The sequence below is a fragment of the Rhinolophus sinicus genome, chromosome 3 (assembly GCF_057876585.1).
Source record: "Rhinolophus sinicus isolate RSI-liver-muscle chromosome 3, RSI-T2T, whole genome shotgun sequence".
Classification (NCBI taxonomy): Eukaryota; Metazoa; Chordata; class Mammalia; order Chiroptera; family Rhinolophidae; genus Rhinolophus; species Rhinolophus sinicus.
Window position 1 is genome coordinate 53,194,242 of NC_142503.1, and position 22,163 is coordinate 53,216,404.

At 36.6% G+C, this 22,163-nt stretch overlaps 1 protein-coding gene across 5 annotated transcripts in view; it reads left to right on the plus strand.

The window, feature by feature from the left end:
- Window positions 1-22,163, plus strand: part of LOC109455057 (V-type proton ATPase subunit S1-like protein) — a 42,904-nt gene that overhangs the window by 2,833 nt on the left and 17,908 nt on the right. For 4 of the 5 annotated variants that reach the window (XM_019746361.3, XM_019746362.3, XM_019746360.3 and 1 more), the window contains exons 1-3: window positions 15,821-15,971; window positions 20,614-20,654; window positions 20,927-20,985. In XM_019746361.3, coding sequence (XP_019601920.3) covers window positions 15,844-15,971; window positions 20,614-20,654; window positions 20,927-20,985 — 228 coding nt within the window. In that variant the 5' untranslated portion in view covers window positions 15,821-15,843. Of the gene's footprint in view, window positions 1-15,820; window positions 15,972-20,613; window positions 20,655-20,926; window positions 20,986-22,163 lie in introns of those variants that run through there. The other variant, XM_019746364.3, reaches the window with a different exon arrangement.

Here is a 22,163-nt window from a genome sequence, read left to right on the forward strand (position 1 = left end):
ATGTGGGCATTGAACCAACAACCTGTTGTTAAGAGCACCTGTGCTCTAACCAACTGAGTTAACAGGCCACCCCTGGGGTTTCTTTATAAGGGCACTAATCCCATTCATGTGGGCTCATGACCTAATCACATTCCAAAGGCCCCACCTACTAATACCATCATATTAGGAATTAGGTTTCAACATAAATTTTGCCTCCTAATCTAGAAGTGGGTGAAGATAGATTGACTGAAGAATGTAGGATTGTTGAACAGGTTGAAACTACTATATTTCCCCCAAAATAAGACCTAACCAGAAAATAAGCCCTAGCATGATTTTTCAGGATGACATCCCCTGAACATAAGCACTAATGGGTCTTTTGGAGCGAAAATTAGTATAAGACCCGGTCTTATTTTCAGGGAAACACAGTAGTTAGGAAGTAACATCAGTCAGTATGGTTTTGTGTGTTCTTCAGATTTATTTAGTGTAGTGACTAAGTAGGTAGAGTTGGGGTTTAACAGGGCTTGGGGTGGGATATAGTCAGGTGAATATAATTGAAGAAAGGCATGGGAGTTGAGAGTGATGGAAAGGAAAGGGTTATAATTAAACATGAGATTGAAGCTGGAGGAATAAAGAGCCAGAAACAGCCAGAACACCCTGAAGGCCGGCCCTACCAGACATGAAAAATTTCTGTGAAGGTAAGTAAGATAATGTAGTATTACTATAGAAGAAGATAGTAGAAGAAGATAGATTGACCAATGAGTAGAATAGAGAGCCCTGCAAGGGACTTTCATGAGTATAGAATATTATTAAATGACAGAATCAGAAGTCAGATCAATGTGTTAAAGGAGAACTGTTAAACGGAGCTGCACAAAAAGTATTTACCTAAATTAAATTGGATCATTACGTCAGGCTAAAAACAAAAAAAACACAACTCCAGACAGATTGAGGGCCTAAATGTCAAAAATTTTTAATTCTTGATAGAAAATAAAAGTTAATATCTTCTTGAACTTAGGAAAGGAAATATTTCTAAACAAGAAAAGAATGATAAATTTCACCATATAAAAACCCCTGTTCAATAAAAACACCTGAAAGAAAGCAAAGAGACAAGTTACAAACTGAATTTACATTCACAGGAAGTGTTAGTGTAAAGTTGGGATGATTTGTTCCTTTAAAGTTTAGTAAAACCATCTGGGCCTCGTGTTTTCTTTGTGGGAAGGTAATTAACCATAGCCTAAGTCTCTTTAGTAGTCGTAGAACCATTCATAGAACTGTGATTTCTTCTTGAGTCAGATCGGTGAGTCATTTTTCTAAGAGTTTGTCTATTTCATCTAAGTTTTCAAAAATTATTTAATAAAGCTGTTATGACATTCTGTTATGCATGCATATATCTATGTTTATATATATTAGTATATTTGTTGTTGGAAGGTTTTAAACTATGAATGCAATTTCTTTAGTAAATGTGGTACTATACAGGTTATTAATTTCTCCTTGAGTGAACTTTGGTAATGTGTGCCTTTCAAGAAATTGGTCTATTTCTTCTAACTTGTCAAATTTATGGGCATAGAGTTGTTTGTAATATTGCTTTATAATTTTTAAAATATATGTAGATTTATAGTGATGTCTCATCTTCCATTCCTGATATTGGTAAATTGTGTCTTCTTTCTCTTTTTTACTTGGTCAGCTAGAAGTTTATTAATCTTACTGATCTGTCTAATGAACCAGCTTTTGGTTTCATTGATTTTCTCTATTGCTTTTCTGTTTTCAATTTCGTTGATTTCTGGTCTTATCTTTATCATTTACTTTTTTTTGTTTGTTTTGGGTTTATATTTGCTCTTTTGCTAGTTTCTTTAAGTGGAAGTTTAGGTCATTGATTTGAGGCCTTTGTCCCTTTCTCAGATCCGTCTAAGCACTGCTTGAGCTGCATGCCATCACTTTCGGTATGTTATGTTTTAGTTTTAATTCAATTCAAAACATTTACTAATTTTACTTTTGATGTCCTTTAGACCCATAGATTATTTAGAATTGTGTTACTTAATTTCCAACTATTTGGGAATTTTCAAAAAAATCTATGTTGTTCATTTCTCATTTAATTCCATTATGATCTAAGAACATACTTTTTTAACTTCAATTTTTAAGAAAATTGCTGAGGTTTGCTTTACGGCGCAGAATATAGTCACTCTTGGTGAATTTTCCATGTACACTTCAAAAGAAAGTATTTTCTACTGATGTTCGCAAGAATGTTCTATAAATGTTCATTAGCCCAAAGTAGTTCATAACACTATTCAGGTCTTCTGTATCCTGTATTCAGGATGATAGTGACATTAGGTGGACGGAGTGGGGACCATAGTTGGATGTTGGGTTATGGTTTATTTAGGTAGTGTATTTAATTATTATAAAAACAAACAAATAAGGCATGGACCAATAGTTAGAATGTGTCGTAACCCAAGGATTTCAATTACTATACCTTAAGAAAAGGAAAAAAAGAAGGAATTTATTTTTACTTTTGGAGCTTTATGTTTTTTACTTCCAGATAAAGAATTACTAACTTAATTTGGAGCCTGAAAAGACAGGGAATTCCCTTTGACCTTGGGCCCTAAATTTTCTAAAGGGACCCCCAAGACGAAGGCTGCCATGGGTGAAGGGTAGTGGGCTACTGGGAAAACAGAGGAAGGAGAAGTTAGAGAGGTGGCCAGGGCCAGCTTACGTCCAACCTGTAGGACAAGATAAGGAGTTTGGATTTTATTCTGAATGATGAGAAGCCACTGAAGGGCTTCAAGTAAGAGAGTGATAAGATCAGCTCTACATTTAAAAAAATCACTGTGCCTGCTATCGAAGGGCACTATAGAAGGGCAAGAGAAGACTCAGGTTATCCACGGAGGGGGCTTCTGCAATAGCACAGGTGTGAGATCATAGGTAATAGCATTGGAGACAGAGATGTCATAAAGTTCAGGGTGTAATTTGGAGTTAGATCATGACATAAAGAGTAAAATCATTGACATCATCATGATCACCACCATCGCCACCACCTCTGACAAGTATGAGTGTTATTTAGGTACCATGCATAGGACTTCACAAGTATAATTTATTTTAATCCTCAAAACTGCTCCTGTGTAGTAGGTGCTATTATTAACCCCATTTTACAGAGAGGGGATTGAGACTTAAAGAAGTTAATTTGCTTAACCAGAGCATGTTTATTGATGTTCAGATTAGTTATAAGGCAGAACTTTGATTTTTTAAGGAGTTGAGAAAAAAAAAAAATTAACGGCTGTTAAATATGGCACAAAAATTGATGGAAAATGATTTGTCAGCAAAACACCAGGAATGCTAATGGTTGTAGTTGTTAAGATTAAAGTATTTTTATTATAACTTGCAACCTGATGTATCCTTTGGTTAGTAGAGGTATATGCAAACCGATAGACACTTTGTCACAAAGAATCCTGTTTGGTAGTTCTTGAGATGTTGGAGGAGTGGGGTTAGGAAGGAGAACTAGTAATAGTTTCCCTCTTTCCTAGTATTTCCTTCCAAGCAGAAAGAGTTAAATTAGTGTAACTTCTATTTTCTCTGCTAATTTACTCATTCCAAGCCAGGTAAGGAGGGGTAACATCTGTGGTAAGTCTAGGAAAAATAATCTAGGCATGTTCTGCTCTTCCTTTTTCCCTTTTAGGGACTCAGCTTGCTTCCTGAGCACACATTTCCTATTTCTTCTGGGGCAGGTTTCTTTTCCCTATTGAGAGTCCAGTGCTACCAGGATAGTCTGCCATATCTGTCTTCTGGGGAAAGGGGTTCAGTTACAGTTCATTTTCTTCCTGCACTGAACTTTGCCCTCCACTGTGGTCTTTCACAGTAATAAAGGTGGTATTTGAGTCTCTACTTGTCTCATTTATTGATTTATTTATTTATTTTAAATACATATATTTTTAATTTTTCAATTACAGTTAACAATATTATATTAATTTCAGGTGTACAACATAGTGATTAGACATTTATATAATTTGTGAAGAGATCACCCTGCTAAATCTAGTACCCATCTGACACCATACATAGTTATTATGATGCTATTGACTATATTCCTTATGGTATAATTTACATCCCCACAACTATTTTGTAACTACCAATTTGTACTTCTTAATCCCTTCTTTTTTACTCGTCTCCCCCAAACCCCCTCCCATCTGGCAACTATCAAAATGTTCTCAGTATCTATGAATTTATTTCTGTTTTGTTTGTCCATTTGTTTTGTTCTTTAGATTCCACATATAAGTGAAATCATGTGGCATTTCTTTTTTTCTGTCTGATTTACTTCACTCAGCACAATACCCTCTAGGTTCATCCATGTTGAAGATGGCAAGATTTCATTCTTTTTTATGACTGTGTAATAATATTCCCTTGTATATATGTATCATGTCTTTTTATCCATTCATCCATTGATGGAAACCCAGGTTGCCTCCATATCCTGGCTATTGTAAATAATGCTGCAATGAACATATGGATTCACATGCCCCTTTAAAGTAGTGTTTTGGGTTTCTTTGGATAAATTCTCAGATGTGGGATTACTGGGTTCTTTTTTGCCTCCTTTTATAGCCTTTGTTTCAAAGCCTATTTTGTCTGGAGTAAGTATTGTTACCCCCGTTTTTTTTTGTGTTTTTTTTTTTTCATTTCCATTTTCATGAAATACCTTTTTCCATCCTTTTATTTTCAGTCTGTGTGTCTCTTTTGATCTGAAGTGAATCTCTTATAGGCAGCATATGTCAGCGTCTTATTTACTTATCCATTCAGCCACCCTATATCTTTTTGACTGGGGCATTTCATCCATTTACATTTAAAGTAATTGTTGATAGATATGTAGTTCTTGCCATTTTATTATTTATATTTTTCATCCTAAAGAAGTCCCTTTACCATTTCTTATAATACTGGTTTGAACTCCTTTAGCTTTTTCTTATCTGGGAAGATCTTTATCTGTCCTTTGATTTTAAATGATAGCTTTTCTTCATAAAGTAATCTTGGTTGTATGTCCTTGATTTTCATCCCATTGAATATTTCATGCCAGTCCCTTCTGGCCTGCAAAATTTCTATTGAGAAATCAGCTGACATTTTTATGGGAGCTCCCTTATAGGTAGCTAACTGCTTTTTTCTTGCTGTTTTTTAAGATTCTCTCTATGTCTTTAACTTTTGGCAATTTAATTATGATGTGTCTTGTGTGGGCCTGTTTGAGTTCATGTTCTTGGGAACTCTCTGTGCTTCCTGGGCTTGTGTGTCTATCTCCTTCACCAGGTTAGGGAAGTTTTCTGTCATTATTTCTTCAAATAGGTTTTCAATATCTTGCTCTCTCTTTTTTCCTTCTGGTACCCCAATGATGCGAATGTTGGTATACTTGATGGTGTCCCAGAGGCCCCTTAAACTAGCCTCACTTTTTGGGATTCTTTTCTCTTTTTTCTGTTCTGATTGGGTGTTTTCTGCTACCTTCTAAATCACTGATTTGATCCTCTGTTTCATCTAATCCACTATTGATTCCCTCTAATGTTTCTTTATTTCAATTATTGTATTCTTTATTTCTGACTGATTGTTTTTTTATTTTTTTTATCTCCATTTTTATATTTTCTATCTCTTTGTTGACGTTCTCACTGAGATCATTGAGTATCCCTATAACCAGTGCTTGGAACTCTGCATCTGGTAGATTTCTTGTCTCCATTTTGTTTAGTTCCTTTTCTGAAGCTTTGTTCTGTTCTTTTATTTGGGATATGTTTCTTTGTCTCCTCATTTTGGCTGCCTGCCTCTGTTTGTTTCTATGTATTAGGTAGAACTGCTATATGTCCTGGTATTAGCAGAGTGGCCTTATGTAGTTGGTGTCCTGTGGAGCCCAGTGGCACAGTTTCCCTGGTCACCTGAGCTCGGTGCTTCAGGTGTGTCCCTTGTGTGGGTTGTATGTGCCCTCCTGTTGTAGTTGAGCGTTGGTTGCTGTTTGCACATCAGTGGGAAGGATTGACCCTCGGGCTGATTGGTTTTGAGAACTGGCTGTCACTACACTGAAGGAACTGTAGTGTGTGGATTGACCCTATGGACCAGGATTCGCTTTAGCAGGTCTCTGGTGCCTTCCCAGTCTGCCCTTTGGGTGTGTTGTTTGTGAAGGTGGTTGAGTTGTGCTCTGGTGTGGTCTGAAGCTGGCCACCAGGTGTGTTGGTGCTAGGGCCTCTTGGGTGGGGCTCTGTTGCAGGCAAAGGTCAGCTGCTGCCTGTGGCCACTTGGTATGAGCTGCAAAATGATCTACAGATGCTTGCCACTTGCGCTGGGTTTGGAGGTTACCTGAGAGAGGCTAAGCTGTGAACTAGTGCCAGCCTTGGAGCTGTATAGCAAGAGGTATAGGGCACACTGAGGCCAGATGCTGCTTGTTGGGGTTTGTGAAACTTTGAGGGATTTTAGGAAAGTCTGCAGCATGTGCCACGATAGGCCAATTGTATGGAAAAGCCACTGGAAATGGCTTGGATGGGCCCACAAGTTGGGTGAGGCAGGTTCTCAGGGAATCATCAGGGCAGGGAAAACAGTCAGGTTGATGGAGACTCAGCTATAGTGTCTGCCTTTGTCTGCATGCTGGGAGCTGAGAGCACTCAACAAAGGAACAATGATTTCTGCCGGTACTTCTATCAGGGAGAAATCTGCCCCTCCAGCCCTCGCCTTGAAGCCAGACAATTCAGTTCCTCCTCGTATATCCCTGGCATCTTTTGAGTTGCTACCCCATTGCTGGAGCTCAGAGTGAGTGAGTCCGTCAGTGAGCAAGTCCATGTGTGGGTCTTTCAAGAGGAACGCCTGGGACTGCAGCAGTCCTCCTTCTCACTCAGCAACAATCTCCACTGGTTTTCACAGCCAGAAGTTGTGGGAATTCCCTTCTTGGCAATGGAACTCTGGGCTGGGGAGCCTGGTGTAGGGCTCACTCCTCAGAAGGGATCTCTGCAGCCAAGAGATTGCTCCTGATTTTTAACTGCCACACTTGGGTGTGGGATCAGCCCGTTCTGCACTTCCACCCCTCCTTCCAACCTCAGTGTGGCTTCTGTATGTCCTTAGTTATAGGATTTCTGTGCAGCTAGACTTCAGGTGATTCTCATCGATGGTTGTTCTGTAATTTAGTTGTGATTTTGATGTGGTTGTAAGAAGAGGTGAGCACAGTTTTTACCTACTTTGTCATCATGATCAGAAGCCCTCAGGTCTCTACTTGTCTCACCCCTTGTTTTATTTCTGTTGGTTTAGCACTGAGGTGGGGCAGTAGGGTATTGTTATTTGACTTCTCTCAGACCCCTTCCCCTCTCCCCAATTAGGAAGAAAGATTGGTCTTCATAAATTAAATCAGTTGATGAGCAGATTTGGGTCAAGGGTGATACAGATTCTTTGTTCTGTATGGAAGAGAAGTTAACTTTTTAGGGAGAACTGACTTTTTAGGAAGAACAGCCAAAGGTTTTAACAATGTTACCAATTGATATTGGATTAGTTAGAAATAATGTCTAGTGCTTTAAGTGTAAAAATTGAGGCTTTAGTTGCTATGGAAATGTGACAAGTTAAAATAACAGCTTTAAGTGAGAAAGTAGACGCACTAAGGATAAGACTGATGATTACATGCTCTGTATAACTATTAGTGATAAATGTTGAGTGCTTCATTTTGCCTGATTAAATTATTAAATACAATTTTTCCTCTATCCAAAATGAATGAGATCTCTTATCCTTTCATTCTAGCTACACTTTTTGGTGCAGTGATTATGCTCATATTTATTTCAAGGTGAAACTAAAGATATATGTATGTAGTGCCATATAATCTTACTAATATTCAGGCCTGATCTTTAAAATTTGCTATAACTAAACCTCTGTGTAGGATCTAGGGTGAATTGACGATGCTGTTCTTTGATACCCTTTGAGAAGTTCCTGGAAGGGAATTATCATTCTAATACGCATATTAAGTTATTCTCCAGGTTTTCTCTAACTTGGCTGAGAACCAAACAAAAGAAAATGAGCTTCTATTTCAGTAGGTGCCTTTGAGTTATAAGAAATGAAAGATAATTTTTCTCACTAGGAAAGGAAAGATACTTTTATTCAATCAATGGAATATTAAGTTTTATAATCTCATTCCTTGGAGAGGTTTAAGAATCTGATAGACAGGCTAGATCTGTGCTGTCTACGAGTTCAGTAGGGACCAATTGATCTTTGGTGATGGGGAATGACTGGAGGTCACTCTTGAAGCTTTTGCATTCCACAGTGAAATGATTCACCAGGATTATTTCTGGATTATTTGAATGTAATAATATGTAAATTATTATAATATGTATTTTTAAATTCCTATAAAAGTAAATGTGAAAAATTTTGATCATTGCTTAAAGAATTTTGAATATGGTAAAACAAGATATTTTTTTCTTTGAAAGGAAAAGAACAAAAGGAAAAAGGAGTAGGAAATGGAGGAAGAGAGGAAGAAAATAAGGGAGGAGTTCTGAACAGGAATAGTTTTTCCATTTATTTAAACCATTACTTTTTTTTGCTTGTTTCTGTTTTGAATAAAAGTTTTATTCCATCCAGAAGATAGTCGTCATAAGCACTTACATAGCTACATATCATCATAATACATGAATCAAAGTATTTAAATTCAAAAATACGTCAACAAATCTAAAAATCACAGTAGGTACGTTAAATAAAATTCTATCAAAAATTGTCAAATTTAGTGCACAAAAAATGAGCATGGAGAAAATCTAAATAACATAATTAAACTAAACCATTACTTTTTTAATCTTGTTGTTTCTAACAGTCATTACTGATTATGAAGATAACCCAAATGAATGAATCTGTAACCAGTTTATAGATACGTCATTTTTCATACTATGGAATAATGCCATGTTTCCCCGAAAATAAGACTGGGTCTTATATTAATTTTTGCTCCATTAGGGCTTATTTTTTCATATACAACAATGTGCACTTATTCAATTACAATCATGTCATCTTCTTCTAGAACATCGTCATAACATATTAAATGCCTCTGTCTGGCTGAGATCTTAACTAGGGCTTATTTTCGGGGTAGGTGTTTTTTTTTCTTCGGGAAAACACAGTGTGCACATGTGCCAGTGAATTTTAAAACTTACTTAGGTTTTAAGATAAAGTTTCCAAATATATGTTAATTATTTAGCAAACAACATCTTGGATTTTTACGGAGTAGTTGTATACAATGTTGTCTTTCAAACTAAGTGTGATTTTTTTTTTTTAATTTTTGTCCAAGGAATCCATTTTGTCTTCTTATAAATGATGGATTAAAGCATAGGGTAACATCAGATAGCACACATTCTCAACACAAGTTTTATTTTAGTGAGTTATAACTCTAACTCCTGTCTGTTAAGGTGAGGACCCTGCAGGTGCCTGGAGAGAGCATTTTTGAGAGTGCTGGAGTCCTTTCCCTCCCTAGGGCCCAGGTCTGTTAGGGCCTCCCGGACCCTCAAACCTCCATTCATAGTCCATGCCTGTATTATTACACTAAATTTGTTATTTAGAAATCCCTTTCAATAAAGTTTCTTTTGCATTACAAGTAATAGAAACCCATTTCAAACTGTGTTAAGAATAAAAGCCCAGTTAGTGGAAGGGCACTGGGGTAACTCACCTACCCCAGTAACAAAAGATGCACACAGACCTCATGACACGGATCTCACTGGTTTGCTACGGGAAACATCCCAAAGGTATTTACACCAGCAAAATGTGTTCAGATTTCTGCACATCATTGGGCTGGAACCTTCTTGGGGATGAGGACTGGGTCTTTTTTACCTTGTATTCCTGGCATCTCTAGGACATGACCATCAACGTTTGTGCAATGGGCAAATTTATGAAAGAGCAGACTTCCTGTCTCAGTTTAGCTTGAGAGCCAAGAATGTAAATATGTGTCACGAATTTGGCACATTAGCCATGTTCCAACAAGTCAAAGGGGAATCTAAAGTAAGAAACATTCACATTTAAATTAGAAGCGCTTATAACTATTTTATTTACTGGCTTGATTCTAATCAACTCAGAAGTTGATTTAATGAAAATTGGTAGAAATCGTAGCAGCAGTTAGGCTCTGAACTTGATAAAGAGTCAGCATTAGTCTGGATGCTCCAAAGGAAAAGAACCAATAGGAACTATTTATTTATTTATTTAATTATCCATTACTTAATTAATTACAGGACTTGGCCTTGCAGTTATGGAGGCTCAGTAGTCCCAAAATCTGCAGTCAGCAAGCTGGAGAGCCAGGAGAGCTGATGGTGCAGGTCCAGTCCTAGTGTGAGTCTGAAGGCAGAAGAAGACTCATGTCCCTGCTCCGGGACAGGTAGAGACAATGAAAGCTCCCTTACTCCATCTTGTCTTCTACTCAAACTATCAATGGATTGGATGAGGCCCACTGACATTGGGGAGAGCAATCCGCTTTACTCAGTCTATTGATTTAAATATTAATCTCACTCAGAAACATCCTTCGAGACACACACAGAATGATGTTTAACCAAATATCTGGCCACCTCATTGCGCAGGCAACTTGACATATATAAACTACGACAGAGTCCTACCCCTCCACGAGAAGCAAGAAGTACATATTATGGTATTTTGCTAATGAACTGATGTAACTTAGGTTTTGTCCATTTGCACTTTCAAGCTACTACTTTTGATGAACTACGTGGATTAGTTGATTTTTCTAGTTACAGTTGCCTAAATATTTAGGCCCTGGGAGTCACAACCATGTGGCATGAAGTGGGAATTAATGATGTGACATTTTGTGGTAGATTTATTCATTATTCTGTACTTTTTATTGAGCACAGACTCAGACCGGCAGCATCGCAAGCGCTAGGTATATATCAGCTAATTAGACACTGTCCCTGCCCTTGTGGAGCAGGTTTTCTGGTGAGGAAACGCACTGTAAACAAGTAACAAGAAAATAAATGTCTCAGTACAAATGGTGATCTATGCTATGATGAGAGTGAGCAGAATGCAGGGTGAGTTAGAGGAGTGATCCTACGGAGGGAACGATATGTGTAGAATCACTAAGGTGCAGATAAGCTGGGCACGTGGAGGGTGTTGAGGAGCTGAGTACAAGCCAGTGTGCGGGACCATAGTGGTTTGAGAAGGGCTAGTGTAAACTGAGGAGAGAGACACCAGCAAGGGCTGCATCATGCAAGGCTTTGTAGGAGGTCGGTGGATTTGGATTTGGAATCAGTGTGCAAAGACCATTCTAATTGATTTCAGCAGTTGACTACTGTGATTTTCAGTCTGAGAACATTTGGATGAATAGAGACTGTGATCTGTTATATCCCAGTCAATGCAAATGCTAAATGCTCACTAAGGCAAATGTTAGAATTATATTAGATCCATATCCCCCCCCCCCCCGAGAACACAATTCCTTGTGGTCATATTTGATTATGGGAAGACAGATTTTGATATTCAAAATTTCAGGTAACATTTCATTTAGTAATGCACAGTAAATCAGAAAATGAAGCAAACCCAAGGGATTTTCAGTTGAAAAGAAGGCAGCATGAATATATAACTTTCTGTTCTCTTATGGAGACTGTTGAGGGGGATATTTTGCATGTGTCTGTGAGTAAGTCAACTAACTTGTGAGTAAGTCAACTAACTGTACTTTGTTCTGAAATATCTTTAGGATGCTTGTATCGTGAACAGCCTTGAAAGATAGAAATAGTGTCTTTGAAGCAAACGGCAGGTGAAACTCAGAGTTTCTCTCCTGAACTGAAACCCCCTGCTCAGCCATCTGAGCAGGCAGGTACCGTGTCAGGCAGGTGACATACAAGCTCTCTATCGTATTAGCATTTTTTGTCTCTGCTCTTCTCCTCTAAAGTCACAAGATAGCTATTCTCAGATAATCACATCTCAACTGTGACTTCTATTCTTAAATACATCTGTGAAACCTTCTAGCTCCTAATTATTCTGCCTTAAATATTTTTTAACCAAGTGGGAGAAAATTTCAACAGAAAGAATGCTATATTAAAATTTTAGGATCATCAAGTCATAAAATATGTTAAAGTGGTACTTGATTTCAAATAAAAAGTTTTACATACATGTGTCTACCTGAAAATATAACCGAAACATATTTCCATGACAGATTGTTATATAGTAAGCACTAAGGGACTAATACTAAGATTTCTGAGTGTTCACAGAACCATTGTTATCACAGTACAGGATTGGCAGGGGCTTGGGCTCTCCCCCTCTTCTGACCTGGGATTTGAGGAGCCACGTGGTTAAACACTGCTGCTGCTACGGGGGGCGTGGGGGACCGTGAGGTATCACTGGGACAGCAGAAAGAGATGTTCTGTGTTTGCACTGTCCAGTGCAGTGGCTGCTGGCCACATGTGGTTACTGAGCACTTGAAATTTTGGTTAGCCTGAATTGAGATATGTATATATTATACACCAGATTTTAGATTTAGGATGGAAAAGGAAGGTAAAATCTCTTGTTAATAATTTTTAAAATTAATTATATTTGACGTAGTATTTTAGAGGCATTAGGTTAAATAAAATATATTATTAAAACTCATGGCACCAGTTTGTTTTTACTTCTTTCAATGTGTCCACTAGAAAAATTTAAATTACATTTGTAGCTCTCCTTGTATTTCCATTGCACAGTAGTGTTCTAGATCCTTGCTAGTCACAGGGCCGCCTTCAGGCCAGCAGCGTCAGCAGCGTCTGGAAGCTTGTTGGAAACAAAGAAGCTCCTGTCCCACCCCAGACCTACTGAGTTAGAATTTGAATTTTAAGAAAACCGTACGTGATTTGTATGGTCATTAAAATTTGAGTAGCATAGAGCCCCTAACCTAGGATTGCCAGATTTAGCAAATAAAAATACAAGATGTCCAGTTAAATTTGAATTTCAGATAAGCAACAGATGATTACTTAGTATCGCATGCCCCAAATATTGCATGGTGCATACTTATTATTAAAATTATTTGTTGTTTATCTGAAATTTAAATTTAACTGGGTATTCTGTATTTTATTTGACAGCCCTGCCTAAGACTAAACTCCTGTCCAGAACTTTCTTGCTTTTAGAAATTCCACAGAATCAGGGAAAGAACAAAAAACTAAGGGGAGTGGAAGGGTAGAAGTCTGATGAAATGAAAGAACAGAAAAGAAAAGGAAATAAGATGGGAAGTAGGAGTAAGATGGGGCATGGAAATGTCACGTTGACAGTGACCTTTTCTATTTCATAGTTTTTATTAGTAACTTCCTTATCTCTGCATTCCTCCAGTTCCCCCAGTTATTGTCCTTTAATCTCATTTTCTATAAGGCTCCCAGGCGCCATGTTAGAAGATGGTGTGTGTGTGTGTGTGTGTGTGTGTGTGTGTAAAGTGGCAGTGAGGAAGGGGCGTGTCTCCTTAGGGTCAAGTCCCCAGCCTTCCTATAATCCATCATCTCTGAAATGTCACTTACAAATAGCACCTTTCAGCTCTCAGTACTTTGCCTTTAAAGAGATCAAGGTGGTTCTTTGCCAAAAGTGCTGACATTTATTTTGGAGGATTTTCTTTATTGTGGCATTTGAATCATATGTTTTTATGTAAACTAACTCTTGGGGATTTTATTTTTTATTTTTATTCGTGCTTTTTAGGTGTGTGTGTGTGTGTGTGTGTGTGTGTGTGTGTGTGTGATGGGATTGGAGGTTGATAATGAAGGAATAACAATAGATGTTCTTTATTTAGCCAGGCATTGAAATAAGAAAAGACATTTATCGCTGATATTTATTTATTCATTTATTAAAAATTTTATTTTATTGTGGTAAGAACACCTAACATGAGATCCATTCTCTTAACAAACTTTTAAGTCTACAATAAAGTATCGGTCACTATAGGTACAATCTTGTACAGCACATCTCTAGAATTTATTAATCTTGCTTAACTGAAACTTTTTGCCCATTGACTAGCAGCTTCCCATTTGCTCCTCCCCCCCAGACCGTGGCAACCACCATTCCACTCTTGGATTTTATGAATTTGCTTATTTTAGATACCTCATATAATGGAATTATGTTGTATTTGTGACTGGCTTATTTCACATATTGCACATATTGTCATATATTGCAGAATCCCCCCCCCCCTTTTTAAGGTGCAGTACTATTCCATTGTATGATTATGTCACATATGATTATGTCACATATTCTTTGTCCATTTCATCTATCAACAGGTACTTAGGTTGTTTCTACATCTTTGCTGTTGTGAATAATGCTGCAGTGAACATGGGAGTGTTAATATCTCTTTGAGATCCTGATTCCAATTCTTTTGGATAATTACTTATAAGTGAAATTGCTGGGTCATATGGTAGTTCTATTTTTAATTTTTTGAAGAATCTCCATATTGTTTTCCATAGCAGCTGTACCATTTTGTATTCCCACCAACAGTGTTCAAAGGTTCCAATTTCTTCAGATCCTTGCCAACACTTTTAATTTGTTCTTTTGATAATAGCCATCTTGACAAGTGAGGTGATACCACTTTGTGGTTTTGATTTGTAGTTCCCCAATGATTAGTGACATTGAGCACCTTTTCGTATACGTGTTGGCCATTTATTTGTATGTCTTTTTTGGAGAAATGTCTATTCAGATTTTTAACCTATTTTTAAATTAGGTTATTATTTATTTATTTATGTATTTATTTATTTGCTATTGATTTGTAGGAGTTCCTTATATACTTTAGAAATTAACCCTTTATCAGTCATTTTCTGATATAACTCTTTTGAAAATATTGCCTCTTCTTCTGTAGGTTGCCTTTTCACTCTGTTGATTATTTCCTTTGCTATGCAAAAGCTTTTAAGTTTGATGTAGTCCCCGTTGTCTATTTTTGCTTTTGTTGCCTGTGCTTTGGTGTCATATCCATGAAATCATTGCCAAGACCAATGTCATAAAGCTCTTCCCCTATGCTGTCCTCTAGGTGTTAAGTGTTTAATCCATTTTGAGTTGATTTTTGTGTATGGTGTGAGATTAGGGTGCATATGGATATTCAGTTTTCCCAACACCATTTATTGACGAGACTGTCTTTTCCCCATTGTGTGTTCTTGGCATCCTTGTGGAAGAGCAGTTAACTGTATGTGTGGATTTATTTCTAGGCTCTCTATTCTGTTCTGCTGGTCTCTGTCTTTATGCCAGTACTGTACTAGTTTAATTTCTCTAGCTTTATACTGTATTTTGAAATCAGGAAGTGCGATGCCTCCAGTTTTGTTCTTTCTCAAGATAGATTTGGCCATTCAGGGCTTCATTTAATCTTCACGAGAGTTCTTTGAGTTAATTACTTTTGTCCCCACTCTGCAGATAAGGAAACTAGGCTCAGGAGGAAAAGTAACTTGCCTGATAATCGGGTAACTGGTCAGGGCTGGGGCTGGGATGCACTCAAGTGCTGTCTGACTCCACAGCCAGTGCTCTTTACTGGTACTCATGCTTCTCAGCAAATGGGGAGTCATGAATGCAGCAGGAAAATGTGAACTAGGACACATATATAAAATTAGGTCAGTTTCAGGATTTTCATTCACCTGAAAAATGCATGTAATACATATTTCTTGAATTTTTGTGGAGAATTTAACAGCTCCCTGAAAAGCAAAATCAGATTCTTATTAAGCGTTAGCATATCAAAACAATGCCAATTTCTAAAAAGAGCTTAATTAGCCGATTTTCTATAAAAATCTGCTGCATAATAATCTTTCATTGAGATGAGTAATCAAATAACTTAAATAGACCCATTGGTTTCACTCTATACTCCAAATTAAGCAGTGTCAGGTCTCTCCATCTTCCGCCCCACATAATACATCCTAGGAAAGCTGCATTTTTAATTGGTTGACTATGTTGTCAGTCACATGGCATGAAAAGTACTGCCTCTGCTCTGTTTGCATTTATGAGTTAACAGATATGCTTGGTTTGAAGAAACGGATTCATTTCTTAATGGAAAGAAAAATCTTGTTTAGTTTTTCACTTATTTTTTTATGCATGGGATTTTCACTAATGTTGAACCAGATACTTGGCAGGAAGAATGTAAAGTGAGTAATTGGATATTTTTTAATGCAATGTATCTGTTAACTTCAGTGCAAATGTGAAATTAGGTGGTTCTGTAATTTCTTTATATTGTTGCATACCTACATTTATATATAATTCAAAATAGATAATGCTAGATTAGATCATTCAGTAACTACTAAAATCACTGAACTAGAGTGTATAAATAAGAGATAAAAACATAGTCTTTATTATAAGAGGGAAGCGTTATTTGTTCAAAATACCCAAAAAACAATTGTATTATGTACCAAAGTATGTATCTGTGAGAGAGTGAGTCAGGTTTCTTTTATACTTATAAGTACATATTCATTTCACAGTTTTTCCTGCCATTATTATGTGAGAAGAGAGTAAGGGAAAAAAATTTAAACCTCAGAAATTTATAACTTTCCTCCAAAGAAAAAGTGTTAAATCATTTTAACTGATATGAGATGGTAATTGTGTGGAGTGCATACTATTTAAAATTAACAAGCAAAAATTTTTTTCTGTTTTTCTTTGTCCTTTTGGTTTCTTTCCATATCATATAAGGGAACATAAGGACATTTATCTATAAGGAATAATATTCAGAATCTGAATAACAATTAACTTATGTCATATCTCCTAATTATTTATTATGTGCCATCTCAACAAATATAACAGGGAATTTAGTGTGAACACAACAGACAGCGGCAAGCAGGATGATCTGCCAAACTTATGTGAAAGAATCTTTAGGTCACCAGCTGATAAAAATTATAAGCACAGGTGTTTTTTATTTGTTTTCCCTTATTGTTTCCAAATCAGTTAATACTTTCCTTCAGGTTCACTTTCTAATAATAAGTGACCTGTATTCCTTAGGTGGTTGAAGCTTAGCAATGTTTCCTCACCTGGTTTGTGCAGAAATAACTGATTTGTATATTAGTACACTGGTAAAATGTACTAAGAACCATAAAAATCCCATTTCTCCTTTTGAAGCAAGGTTAATGTTTAAATAATCTTAGGTTCAGAAGAAACCCTAGAAATCACACAAATCAACAATCATTTGAATCTAATAATATATGCTAATTCATCATGAAGGAAGCAGAAGTTGCTGTTTTATGAATGTTCTTGCAAATCATGGATCCGATATTAAAAATATCTTTTAACTCTTTGAGTCAATTCAAGGTTCTTAAGTCTCTAGGAAGGACGAGTGTATTTTAAGCCTGATAAGTTTCCTAAGCTTGGAGAGAGTAGGGTTCAACACTCTTCCTTTACATATTCCTTCCTCAATTTGGGTTTATGCTTAAACAAAAATGAAATCTTTTTCTCCTTACGTGGCATCCTGTGTGATCTCCCATTTCCAAACTTCCCTTTCAGAGTTTGTTCATTAATTTGTTAGTTCATTCATGGATGTAACACATGTTTTTAATATTTGGTACTTTTAAATAGCTGGGCACTTTGTTAGGTGCTGGATCTACAATGGTGTGCAACACAGATGTAGTCCCTGCCTTCACGGACCTTTAAGTCTAGTTGAGCAGAGCTCATTAATGAATTATATTATTATGAATAAACTGTGAAACATGCTGTGAAAGAAAAGTATGGGAGACTATGAACACATATAACGATGATCTCAACTAGTCTGAGTAACTAGGGCCAGTGTTTGTGAGGAAGTGATATCTGATCTGTGATCTGGAGAATATGGCGGAAATAACTAGGATGTAGGGGGAAGAGGAGAACATTTCAGGTAGAGGGACCAGCAGGTGCTAAGACGGATCAGGGAAGAAGCATTCAGGAAATGTCGCGAGCGACTGCTAGGTACACAGTCTGTGCTGCAGTCTTTTCCTGCAAGTCAGTGGGACTAACCTACGAGAGACCCTTGGTGTACCCTGGAGCCCAAGCTCTCGGTGGATAACCTGTCTCCATGGTAGCTGTGGGCATGAGTGAGAACCGAGCACACAAGTTCTTATGCCTTTCACTATGCTCTTTAATCACACAAAGGGCTGCAGCAACTTCGGCATCAATAGCTACATCACGCCATAATCATAAGTAAATGGTAACAAACCAGTCCTAAAGTCAATCAGAATCCTGGTGGAGTGAGGAAGGGTGGCTGGCTGGCCTGGGAGGTGGGGCTGGCAGAGAGGTTCGGTCTGAGTGGAGCGGAGCAGAGTGGAGGGTTCCCCGAGCAGAGTGGCAGTGTGGTTACCACTCAGTCGAGACCGGCTCTCCAAGCTGTTTAAGTCCTGGGTTCTTAAGGACTTCAGTGGAGCCATGTGACATGAGTGGCATGCCCTTATCAGTCCTCACAGACATGTTTCCTATCAGTCCATGCAGCTGCAGCTTTGTCCATCTGGTGGCTGTTTACTTATATAAACAAGTTGTTTATCTTCATGGGGAATTTCCACAGCACTCAATGTCCAAGATAGAGTTATTCTTGCTCATACGAAATGGAGTCACTCTGACTCATATAAAACCACATTTTTCAGGGGTGCTCTACACAGGGAACTAAAGAATGCTAGTATAGCTGAAGCAGAAAGGGAAGAGGTAAAATGAGGTGAGCATAGCTGGCAGCCTGGGGTCTTTCAAGGGCCTTGTACGCCATGGTGGGAATGTGATTTTCCACGATGGAGCTATTTTACCTTCACCTTCATGAAGGCACATGTGGGAGATGAACACCTGGTAAATAAAAAATATGGCACCAGCCACTGCAAGCCTAGGGCTCTAGATTCCTTTTCAGGTATTGCAGCGATCCCTTTTTTTAGAAAAGAGTCTGAACATGTAGTTTTAAAAATAATTAAATTATAAAAAAATTTTTAATTACTTTTAAACCTACTTTTCTCAGTGTTCACACACATAAGTTTAACCCGATATATGTTTTTAAGTTCTTGCTTTAGTATAGAGATTATGTAGTGATACAAAAATGCGTATATTTTGTCTTTGGTTGAGATTATGGCTTCCCATAAAACCTTATTAATTCAGGCTTATGGGTGTGGACAAGGCCTATCTAAATTATAGTTTATGTAAAAAGGAAGTATAACAGCATTATTGTATGTTCATGACTATAGATTCATTGAAAAGAAAATAAATCTATGTTGTCTACTAAAAGGTTTTCATTAGTAAATACATGTAAATTTTTAATTAGTGGAGCAAAGTCTCAAGCTAAGCATATTAATGATATGGTGGCTCATTCATTCATTCATTCACACACTTTTATTCAATAAACATTAAACTCTTGTGCTAAATAGATATTTCCAAATGACTTGATAATTTTTTGTCTTATTTAGGTAAAATAGATCTCATAATTTTCTTTTTTTGTTCATTAAGATTTAAAATTGAATACTGAACCCTGTGTCATGAAATATGATTTTTGAATAAATAAAGTTCAAATTGAAGAAATTTAAAAAATCTGTTTGTGTATGGTGATACCAGAAAGCTTGAAGCTCCTCAAGAAGTGTTGTCTAGGCATTAGTGTTTCTTTCATATGTTCAGTTACTTTTCAACTTGCATTATAGAGCTTGGAATTTAAATAGATAGTGATCTTTTGGTTAAAGCATATCGCTATTATAGTTATATGATTACTTTGATCAGAGCCTCACTTTTACTATCCAGGAAATTAAATTTCTTAGAAGTTTTAAAGTTTTACCTTTACATTTAGCTCTGTGATCCATTTTGAGTTGATATTTGTGAGATAAGGTACTTGTAACATTTTGGAGCCTGGTATAAAGAAAATGTCCTATTAGCTTCTAAAAATAAAAAACAAGAATCATGCAAGGATTCAGAAAATGTATCTCTCACACCCTTTCACAGGAAGCTACGCCAGCAAAGTAAGGGAGAAAACCAAGAAAGAGGAGAGCACAGGCTCTAATAAACAGTGGATCTAAGCTAGATGATGGTGACACGTATTTGGTGGGGAGTGTCTTATTTTTCTGTTTATATTTGTGTATGTTTGCAATGTTACATGATAAAAAGATGTGTATATCTTCTAAGTTGGCAATTTCACTCCTAGGAATTTATCTTAAGGAACTTCTCAGGGGTATGACCAAACAATCCACAATAAAGTTCAAATGTAGTATTGTTTATTAATTGTAAACATCTTAAATATTTAATACGAATGTGGATAAATAAATTGATACATTTGTATGTTATAATACCACATGGAATTCAAAATTATGTCGGAAAAATATGTAATAACATGGAAAAAATATTTGTGATATATTTTTAAGTAAAAAAATTGTTTCCAAAACAATGTTTATAAAAATCTGTTTTTAAATTTTATAAAAAGGAAATTATATGTGGTGTGTGTGTGTGTGTGTGTGTGTGTGTGTGTGTAGAGTGAAACACTGGAAGGATATATATTATAACTTATAATTTTCAGAACTACCTGTCTGCCAATTGAGTCTGTTTTTTCAATAAAAAGGGTTGAATTTTTTTGTTTTAGTATGTTAACAGTACAATGTATCATAAGATTTTTCTGTAAAATATTTTATTTATTTGAAGAACATATATTACTTTTTAAATCATAAATTCACTTTTAAAAAGTGGATAGTTTTGACAGGGTAATGTTCTGCTCTTCTACGCTGGGATGTAATAAACCCAAATATCCTCCTTCAAACTTCATGTAGATTTTGAAATGTAGCTATTTATTAAGCATCTTTTTATTTTATTATGTTCTCATTTCAGCTCTCGAACATCTTCAAGTAAAGAAGTGACTATAAAGAATGGTAAGACCTGTAATTGTTCCTATGATTCTTTGGGGGGTTGAGGAATGGTTTTGTCTGTGACGGTCTTCCCGGAATACTGGTGCTTGCACCAACAGTCTGTCATATGAAAATCTCTTAAACTAGTGTATTCTAAATTATGAGCCAAAAGAAGCTCAATCCGGTATATTTCACAAGTCTGGCATATTTCACAGTGCTTAGAATATTATTGTCACTGACCTACATTAATCGATTGATAACATTTACCCTTTGTACTCATGTCATTTATTTTACAGATCAACAGAATAATGGAGATATGAAACCAATCCAGAATTTCACAGTACCAGTCACACAGGTATGAATATGTTAGGCAGCTAGATTGTATTTCAAAAAATTTAAAACACATATCAATCAGGTCAGAGCCACTGTGAAAATATAACTGTTTCTATTAATAAATAAAATTCTTGCTTGAACTTTGGGTGGGGAAATGTATCACGGTAATCTTATAGTTGAGGAAAAAACTAAAGTTTCACTTGCTCTTGTAAATTTTCATTACAATTCCAAACAGGATTACTGTAGTACCACTTTATCTTTGGTTTACTGGCAAGCTTGGATTGCTGCTGCCTGTTAAATTTCTCTTTCATTTGTATACACTGGAGTAACTGGTATGGAATAGTTGATCTAGATAAGTGGATCTTCTTTCAGGTACAGACCTGCCTTCGTGACCTCCAGAGTCAGGTACTGAAGTGCGTTGTCTCAGGCTTCCTGGAAATCAGCAAAGGTTTCATAAGATGTAGGACGATGTTAGACTACCTTGCTAGTTTATGTATATGAAATGACCTGGTGCTGCACTGTCCAAGACAGTAGCCACTAGCCACATGTGGCTATTTAAATTGACATTCAAATGAAATAATGTTAAGTAAAACTGAAAATGAAGCTTCTTAGTCACACTGGCCACATTTCCAGTGCACAATAGCCACATAGAGTCAGTCTGCTGCATCGGACACTGCGGATACAGAACATATGCAGTATTGAAGAATGTTCTGTTGGACATTAATGGGATGGAGAATTATGCTTGATTTCTAAAAACCTCCTGTTTCCTTTGTTTAGAATGTTAATTTCTTTGTTTAAAGTCCTGCATTATTTGAGGTCTTAAGATCTTATTTTCTGACAAGATTACTACCATTAGTTTCATGGCATGGTGCATTTTTAAAAAATAGACTTTATTGTTTTTTTGGGTAGTTATAAGTTTACATAAAAATTGAACAAAAAGCATAGAAGGTTCCCATGTACCCCTTCAATCCCTAACACTCCAATTTCTCCTATATTTAACATCTTGCGTTAGTGTGATACATTTGTTAAAATTGAGGAGCCAATATTGATACATTATTATTAACAAAAGTCCATAGTTTACATTAGGATTCACTCTTGTGTTGTACATTTTATGAAATTTAACAAATTCGTCTATCCACAGTATTACACGGGATTCTATAGCATATAATACTACAGTGTTATATAGAGTAATAGTTTTCA